The 9,300-nt window shown below is 40.6% G+C and overlaps 1 protein-coding gene across 1 annotated transcript; it reads left to right on the forward strand.

Annotated features, from left to right (window-relative positions):
- The first annotated feature begins 1,681 nt into the window (after window positions 1–1,681).
- LOC133412428 (calumenin-B-like) lies at window positions 1,682–7,621 on the forward strand. Its single transcript, XM_061695612.1, has 7 exons — window positions 1,682–1,827; window positions 2,463–2,678; window positions 3,106–3,299; window positions 3,383–3,552; window positions 3,637–3,697; window positions 5,842–6,035; window positions 7,039–7,621. The coding sequence occupies exons 2-7, from the start codon at window positions 2,464–2,466 to the stop codon at window positions 7,141–7,143; spliced, it is 939 nt and encodes a 312-aa protein (XP_061551596.1). The 5' UTR covers window positions 1,682–1,827; window position 2,463; the 3' UTR covers window positions 7,144–7,621.
- The last annotated feature ends 1,679 nt before the right edge of the window (window positions 7,622–9,300 follow it).

Raw genomic sequence — 9,300 nt, forward strand, 5'->3', positions numbered from 1 at the left:
GAGGATATTGCAGCTCAACACCAGACCCACTGAATGAAAGGACATTAGACCACATCATGCGCGAGCACCTGATATTTTTGCATTTGATGAAAAGATGGGACTTTAAAAATACAAGCCAATACCATAAAAGACTGGCCCACCACCATGATGGTTTGAGGAAAACACTCGATGTAATAGTAGTAGTAGTCTCGGAAGCATGTATGTTTATGTGCTTGGTCACTCAGTAGCCTGCTCACTGATCACAAGACTGGGATACTCGACTGGGAAGACTGGATACTGCACAGCAGCCATCTCACCTGCCATCACGGTGCTGAGTTCGTACCATTTTATCAGCCTTGGATGGTTGGAAAAAAAAAAAAAAAAGTCGTTTTGGACAATGACGTTACACAGGTCCTGAGGAGGCTCGACTTTCACAAAGGCATCTACCTGCCGTGCTTCATCTCTATAAATGGACTTTCATGCTTTTTCAGCTATCATTCTACAGTACCATATTATGTGATCATTGTTACTCTCTCTGCATCCATTGCAGCCTCATTATCCTAGAAGTAGGATCCCTCCATCTGTGGTTTTACAGTGGTACGTTGACTTATGAGTTGAATTTGTTCTAGGACCTAGCTTCTAACTCAATTTACTCATATATCAAACAAATAAACTGTCCCCTTCGATATGCCATTAAGCTGTTTCAGCCCCCAAAACTATTTTTTGGTACGTTTTTAATAAGCAATAACAACACTGTATTAAAACATAATAAGAAGAACGTACAGAAATAAACTGGTTTTTATGAAGTGTAATTAATGTAGGCACTGCAGTACTCAAATGGCACCATTGTTGCCATTTTGTCATGAACAACTTTACGGTTTGTATTGGGAGACAAGTGTTTCTTTTAGTTTCTTACCTCAGGAAAGTGAGCAGTTATGGTTTGATTCCCCTAGTGATGGAAAGTGGTTCACAAAGTGGATGGATGGATGGATGCTGTTAGTTCCGGAATAAAATTGCAAAATGAAGCTTTACAAGAAAGGTCGAAAGGCCAGATCAAAGAAGAACGTGTTGCCTTTTGGTAAGGATCCTGTTAAAAATTGCGGATGTTTCGATTACGGTTACTTACACAAAAATGATCCATCAAATACATCAGTGATTTGTATGAAAATTTGTAGAGGCTGGACAAAGAAAAAGCCATTATATGTTGTTGCAGAGGCAGATAAAGGTGCAGATTTGTTTTCCCTTACTTTAGAAAATGGTCTTTAATAGCAAAAACATAGGCTCAACCCTGTCCTTTTTTGAAGTTATTAGTGTCATTCTTGTGCATTTGCTATTTGAGAATAATATAGCAAAGACATTGTAACGTACACCGAAATCTGAATTCCTGAATGCTTGCTCATGCAGGCTTCAGTTCTCTGAAGGTGTGAGGCGCGTGGTTCAATCTTGACCTGCTCCATATGTAAAGTACCCTGAGATAATGTCTGTTGTAAATTAGTGCAATAAAAGTAATTTAGAATTTAATCCCGAAAGTGAAAACTGTCTGTTAATGAACTGTATCTACAGTAAATTTATAAAGTAAGACTAGGACATATGCTGTAAAGGGTATTTTTTTTTAGTGTCCTTGATGTTCTGATGTCTTCTGACCCTTTATGACATTACATTAACGTTTGAATACAAACGCACAAACACTTTTACCTTTAACCTTTGTGACTCACACGTTTATTTAGACTCCCAGGCAGAGCATCTCAGTGATTATATTCGCATTAACACCGGCTCCCCATCATCAACTGTCGACAATACAGAGAAGCACGGAGAGTTGGGGAGAGAGAAAAGGACTACAGCGTGAACGTAAGTTAAGTTAAACTTTACTTTCTTTATCTCAGACCCAGTGGGATCCATATTACAGAGTAAGGAAAACTATTTAAAAAGAGAAACAAATAGAAAAGACAGAGAAAGGGAGAAAAGTTGGGAGTGGAAAGTGGAACAGCCAGTCATTTTGTTTGTACGTACTTCCGGGGAGCACTTTGTGCCATTATGAAACAAAAAGTTTTGAACATCATAGCAACTCAAAATCTGAAAAAAGGTGACGAGACGATCGTGGCAGGACCAGCCCGAGCTCAATTCTATTACAGAGTAAAGAAAGTGGGGCGTTGAATATAACAGAGGAGGAAAATCAACCTCTAAAACGATTCAATTGTTGAGATGTGTTCAATCAAAATGAGACTGTTGTGTCGGGTTGCTAAACATAAAAGGGTAAAGTCGAAATTTGCCTTTATTTTTTTCCTGAAGTTAAGCACTCTATTTGAACGTGTACACTTTTTTTTTAAATTTGCTCTTATTTTGAAATGCAGCTCTACTTTTATTTAGCAAATTAGAGAGCATTATGAAGTTACGACGACCACGCTACTTGAATATATAATGCATCACAATAAATACACTATGATCTTCTGGACCTTTGCTTCAAGAAATGTCTACATTGGCAGGATGGAGCTGCAGCTGTTTGTAATGTACTGTGCCCTCTGCATGGTGTACGCCATCAGCAAGCCCATAAAGGACCGCTTCAACCCTGATGAGCCCCTCAGCAACCGGGAGCACAACGACCGTGAGAACTTCGATTACGACCACGAGGCCTTTCTGGGCCAGGAGGAGGCCAAGACCTTCGACCAGCTCACTCCCGAGGAAAGCAAGGAGCGACTTGGGTAAGTAAGGTTGCTCTCCTAAATTAGGGACCATTTTTGGTACAAGATAAGGAAAGGAAATTCCTTTTGGGTGAGTTGCTGGAAGATTTGGGGAGTTTTGATTCCTCGTGGCAACATTGTAACATTGAAGAGAAATGACTCAAAAATGCACCTTAGCGCCACAGTCTCCACTTTGCTGCAGCGGCTTTCAGTCTCCACTCGAAATAAAAATGGTCTCCTCCGACAGTGCCTGCTTTGCAGCGTGACCACATATTCTTACTGTCAGTAACCTTGAAACGTCGTTTGTCAGGAAATTCGTAAGGATTTACTACATTTTAAGCACAACTCATAAATCGTATTTTTAAACAGGAATTCCCAAAAGAATGCCAATATTTCCTCCTTAGCGTAGATCTGCTCTTCCCCGATTTGTTTTCGTGTTGTCGGGCAGCATGCTGGTGGAGCGCATCGATGAAGACAAAGACGGCTTTGTGACCACGGAAGAGATGAGGAAGTGGATCAAAGACATGCAGAAGAGGTGGATCTACGAGAACATTGATCACCAGTGGAAGACGTACGACCTCAATGGCGACGACGTGGTGTCGTGGGAGGAGTACAAGAACGCGTCGTACGGCGACCTTGTCGGTAAGAGCCTTGCCCCGGAGTTCAAAAGTCCGTCTTGGTGCCGCAGCCGACGCTCATGCTCAATCGCATGCCTTTGCCCGCAGATGAGCCAGACTCCGATGATGATGGTTTCAGCTACAGAAAGATGATGTTGCGCGACAAGAGAAGGTTCAAGTTGGCCGACTTGGACGGGGACCAGAACGCTAACAGACAAGAGTTGGCCGCCTTCATTCACCCCGAGAACTTTGACCACATGCATGATATTGTGGTGGTTGTGAGTGATAAACGCCACACAGATGAAACCACTGTGACAATCGCTGTTAATTTACATTGCCCTGCCCTCTTTTCTTCCTTGTAGGAAACAATGGAAGACATGGACATGAATGGAGATGGTGTAATCGACCTGCAAGAGTACGTTGGTAAGTTCATCTAATAAAATTGGGGTCTGAAAACAGATTGAGTACACTTATTGTTCTGTGTAAACACTGAAAACGGTAAGAGTATAAAAATAGCAGAGAGGCGCTTCTTTGTGTTTGAGTACAGTGGAAGGGTCATCATCGTGGTGTAATGCAATATTTTCCAATCTTGACTGAGCCAAGGCACGCGCATTTTACATTTGAAAAGTCTCACAGTAAACCCCCACAAATCTTTGCACACACACATACATACATGTCAGAGATCTGATAATGAAACAGGAATACAACCATCACAAATAAGCTGTAGTAATACTACATGGAGTTGGGACATTGTGTTAAACATGAATAAAAACAGCAAACAATGATTAGCAAATCATGTTCAACCTATATTTAATTGAATACACTACAAAGACAAGATATTTAATGTTCAAACTGATAAACTTTATTGTTTTTAGCAAATAATCATTGACTTAGTATTTTATGGCTGCAACACGTTCCAGAAAAGCTGGGACAGGGTCATGTTTACCACTGTGTTACATCACCTTTTCTTTTAACAACATTCAATAAACGTTTGGGAACTGAGGACACTAATTGTCGAAGCTTTGTCGGTGGAACTCTTTCCCATTCTTGTTTGATGTACAGCTTCAGCTGTTCAACAGTCCGGGGTCTCCGTTGTCGTATTTTACGCTTCATAATGTGCCACACATTTTCAATGGGAGACAGGTCTGGACTGCAGGCAGGCCAGTCTAATACCCGTACTCTTTTACTACAAAGCCACACTGTTGTAACACGTCCAGAATGTGGTTTGGCATTGTCTTGCTGAAATAAGCAGGGGCGTCCATTAAAAAGATGTTATGTTTCACCAAAACCTGTATGCTCCTTTCAGCATTAATGGTGCCTTCACACAGATGTGTAAGTTATCCATAACATTGGCATTAACACAGCCCCATACCATCACAGATGCTGGCTTTTGAACTTTGCATCCATAACAGTCCAATGGTTCTTTTCCTCTTTGGCCCAGAGGACACGACATCCACAATTTCCAAAAGCAATTTGAAATGTGGACTCGTCGGACAACAGAACACTTTTTCCACTTTGGGCCCAGAGAAGCCGGCGGTGTTTCTGGGTCTTGTTGATAAATGGCTTTTGCTTTGCGGATGTAGCGCCATTGGTTTTCTGAAGTGTTCCTGAGCCCATGTGGTGATATCCACGTTGATGTCGCTTTTTGATGCAGTGCCGCCAGAGGGATCGAAGGTCACGGGCATTCAGTGTTGGTTTTTGGCCTTGCCGCTGACATGCAGTGATTTCTCCAGATTCTCTGAACCTTTTGATGTTATCGACTGTAGATGATGAAATCCCTAAATTCCTTGCAATTGTACATTGAGGAATATTGTCCTTACACTGTTCAACTATTTTCTCACGCACTTGTCCACAAAGAGGTGAACCTCGCCCCATCTTTGCTTGTGAATGACTGAGCAATTCAGGGAAGCTCCTTTTATACCCAATCATGGCACCCACCTGTTCCCAATTAGCCTGTCCACCTGTGGGATGTTCCAAACAGGTGTTTAATGAGCATTCCTCAACTTTGTCTTTTTACCACCTGTCCCAGCTTTTTGGGAACGTATTGCAGCCATAAAATTCTGATTAATGGTTATTTGCTAAAAACAAAGTTAATCAGTTTGAACATTAAATATCTTGTTTGTAGTGTATTCAATTAAATATAGGTTGAACATGATTTGCAAATCATTGTATTCTGTTCTTATTTGTTTAACACAACATCCCAACATCATTGGAATTGGAGTTGTAGTTTTTTGCATGTCAAAAAGAATAAATCCCTGAGTATTGCTGTATACTGTGTTCAAATATCAGTTGTTTAAAAGTATACAACTATCGCAATCCAATGACTCCATCTCTTCTAGTAGACCTAAGTGCTTGCTGCCTGGCATGATGTAGCACAATGTACTAGTACACAGAAGGTGGCCAACTCTTAAATTCGGCCTTGCCTAGGTACTGTACAAAGCTGAAATGTTTCAAAATCTGATAATAGTGAGGGCATGAATGATCCATTAGCTTGTTAAGGGCACGTACGAGAGTCAGTCCAGGGAAACATGAGTACAACCGGATTATGTTGTTGTTCACCTTGTCAGGTGACACGTACAGCCAGGAGGGCACGGTGCCCTCGTGGGTGAAGACGGAGAGTGAGAAGTTCACCGCGCTCCGGGACAAGAACGAGGACGGCAAGATGGACAAGGAGGAGACCCGAGCCTGGGTCACGCGCAGCGACTATGACCACGCTATGACCGAAGCCAAGCACCTGGTCAACGAGGCTGATGCAAACAAAGTAAGCCCTCATGCCTCATACCTCCCTTCTGTTCCAGCAATATTACTAGCTAGGGATGGGCAATATGGCCTTAAAATAAAAAAATAAAATCTCTTGATTTCTTTCCACAAAATCTTATATAATCTGATATCCCCCCCCCCCCCCTGGTGACCTCGTCACCAGAGGGTTTGAAAACGTATCTAAACCTTGGTACGCACATAAGGATATTTCAAAAGATTTTTTCTCTGACAGATGCCCCACACAGATAAAAAAAAATCAGGCATTTAACAGTAGTCAGATTGTTTGTGGTGAGCTCCAATAATTTTAACAAATAACATCACACACATAGGTTTTCTGTTTCACCACTGGTCCTGGAAACAAATCACACAAAAAGCAGCCATTTGTAGGTATGCGCCGATGTTACCTGAGTGGTTACACTGGGGCCAGAAAATGGCCATGTCATTAAAAAATAAAAAATATCGGCACTTCTTGTCATGTAGGGAACCCACTTATATACAAAACAAAAAAAAGATATCAGGTAAGATGTATGTTTTTACTAAGGTCGCTTCCTTGTTCCTGAGTCAGGTTGCTTCTTGACTGGTTGCGTTTTGTTACACGTCACAATACACAGCGCCATGTCTCAGAGAGATGTCAGCTTTCCTCACAAACATGAAGATTTCTGGCCATTGTTGAAGGCGTTCAATTTTTAGGATTTTCATCCGGACCCATTTCGCATCCAAAATAGGGACAAATCCATTCTTAACACATCTCAGGATGCACCTATAGGATAATCTTATAAGACAATAGTCTGGTATATGACGACCTTGGTCGGAAGGGGTAAAATCAGAACAGAAACAACCCTTTTTGTGTACCAGGCCTAATTCGGCTTACTAACCCACCCTCTTTGAAGCCATTTTATTAGTGAACAGCTTTGGACTACAGGAGCTGCTAAGAAATGCATTTAAAAAGAAAAAAGAAATTCATTCTCTACATAGTAAATTTATGTGAACTCTGCTTTTTCTAGGATGGCCGCCTGACCAAGGCTGAAATCCTGGACAAGTACGACCTGTTTGTGGGCAGCCAGGCCACCGAGTTTGGAAAAGCCCTCACTCGACACGACGAGTTCTAAATTTGCAGCAGTCCACAAAGGCTTTGTCTCCGCTACGCCTTCTTATTTTTCTTCAAAGTGAACGTCATTGGTTTTTATACACACGCCACAAGGTCTTCCATTTAGTTTATCGAATGTTTCCCATCATGTCATCATGCACGCCACTGCATTTAGCCAATTCACACACACTTTAATAGATTTGACGAAGCACCAAGAATGCAATTTTGAAATCAACTGATTACATATGCTTACTCCATTGATGTAGTGAGGGAAGACATGAGTGCAGTTGTGGAAAAGGATCCTGCACTGGACGACCCCTAATGGGACAAGCGAAATGGAGGGGGAAAAAAAATTAAAAATGACATACATACAGTACATAGCCGTGAAAAAGTATTGGCCCCTTCTCAAATTGTATTTTTGCATGGTTTCCTCACGTTAATGTTTAAGATCATCAAACAAATGTACAAATCAAACAAATATAGCCCAAGTGAATTTAAAATGCTGTTTTTAAATGATTTAATTTATTAAGGAAAAAAACTATTCAGTTACCTGGCCCTGTGTGGAAAAAGTAATTGCCCCCTAAACCTAATAACTTGTTGGGCCATCCTCAGCAGCAACAACTAGAAAGTTTTCGAAAACTGGCCATGAGTCTTTCACACCCCTGGAGATATTTTGTCCCACTCTTCCGTGCAGAAATGTTTGAATGCAGAAAAAAATGAGGGTTTTCGAGCATAAACGGCCTTTTTGAGGTCACGCCACTGCATTTCAATCGGATACAAGTCTGGACTTTGACTGGGGCACTCCCAAACATTCATTTGCTTTGTTTAAGCCTTTCACAAGTTGAGTTGGTTTTGTGTTTTCAATCTATTTTTTAATTTTTTTATTTTTTGTGTTAATTATCACCAGAAGATCAAGTCAGCAATCAAAACTGCTATAGCACCAGTGTTGTAATAGTTACCTTGAAAAGCAATTTAAGTTACTTTACTGATTTACTTGAGCTTCAAAGTAATTTAGTGATTTTACTGATTACTTGATTTCAAAAGTGTAAAACACACTTTACCGATTACTTGCTTTCTAAAGTAACTTACGTGAGAAAAATGTTTTAGTGATTACTTGATTTCAAAAGGAACAGAAAAAAGTCACTTTAGTGGACTTGAAGCCACATTAAATCAGCAGCTTAGTCCAGAGTTGACATGCCAACACAGTACTAACTGATAGATGGATGCCGATTGTGGTCCATGAAGGCAACCTATCGCGTGAAAGTGAGTACATTTCTCGAGACAACTTAAAACTGATTGCTGAATGCCGAAATTGTGGTCCATGAAGGAAGTTCTTTTCCCCTTGTAAATATTTAAGCTAGGTATTAAGCTAGGCAAGTCAGTCAGTCCATATTGTATGACGATTTATGACCGCGCACTACGGTATGAATAAACCCACAATGCATTGCGTGCCGAACATGCCAGTAAAACTAATGTGTAAAAAAAAATGACTTTGGGTTATGATACGATTATGATTATTTGTGCAAATTGTTAAGTTAATTTGATATTTGATAAATTTAAAACTCTTTAGTGGTCAAATTTAAAAAAGACTGACCACATCAGCTATATTAGTACACACTTCAGTTAACACAGGGATGTCACTGCATTATCCACAGAATTGAAAAAAAATGCTATACTCAAGAATAAAATCACAACTATATAAAACATAATTTTCAATCAGGCTCCTCCCAACTGGTCGCCTTGATGTAGTTCATCTACATCTACTGAACCGCTTATCCTCATGAGGTTCGCGGGCATTGGCCTTTTATTGTGGCTTAGCGATTTAACACTTCTCAGGTGGGTAGCTTCAGTGTACAGTAGCTTAGCTACATATAATGTACACTTCTCAGGTGGGTAGCTTCAGTGTACAGTAGCTTAGCTACATATAATTTACAATAGCCTGTAACTTAATAAATTTTCCAAGTACCTTTCACACAACTGTCCAAAGGTCAAAGAACCGTTGCAACGTTGCAACTGTAAAAAGTCAAATCTCACAAAACTATGTCAAACGTGCACCACAAGGCCTCAGTTAAGCAAGTGTCGAAGGGTGAATTGGTTTTTCCTGTCGACAAGTTGTTACTGAAGTTAATATAGAGACCTTTGTGCTCAAAATGACTTTTTTTATGGCTTCTAAGAGTCC

Source organism: Phycodurus eques, chromosome 14 (assembly GCF_024500275.1).
Source record: "Phycodurus eques isolate BA_2022a chromosome 14, UOR_Pequ_1.1, whole genome shotgun sequence".
NCBI lineage: Eukaryota > Metazoa > Chordata > Actinopteri > Syngnathiformes > Syngnathidae > Phycodurus > Phycodurus eques.

Bases quoted from the DNA above. Each gene is read 5' to 3' on its own strand.
- LOC133412428 (XM_061695612.1), top strand. From the start codon at position 2,464: ATGGAGCTGCAGCTGTTTGTAATGTACTGTGCCCTCTGCATGGTGTAC. The intron at 3,300-3,382 runs GTAAGAGCCTTG...CTTTGCCCGCAG, and splicing joins GTCGTACGGCGACCTTGTCG to ATGAGCCAGACTCCGATGAT. The intron at 3,698-5,841 runs GTAAGTTCATCT...TCACCTTGTCAG, and splicing joins CGACCTGCAAGAGTACGTTG to GTGACACGTACAGCCAGGAG.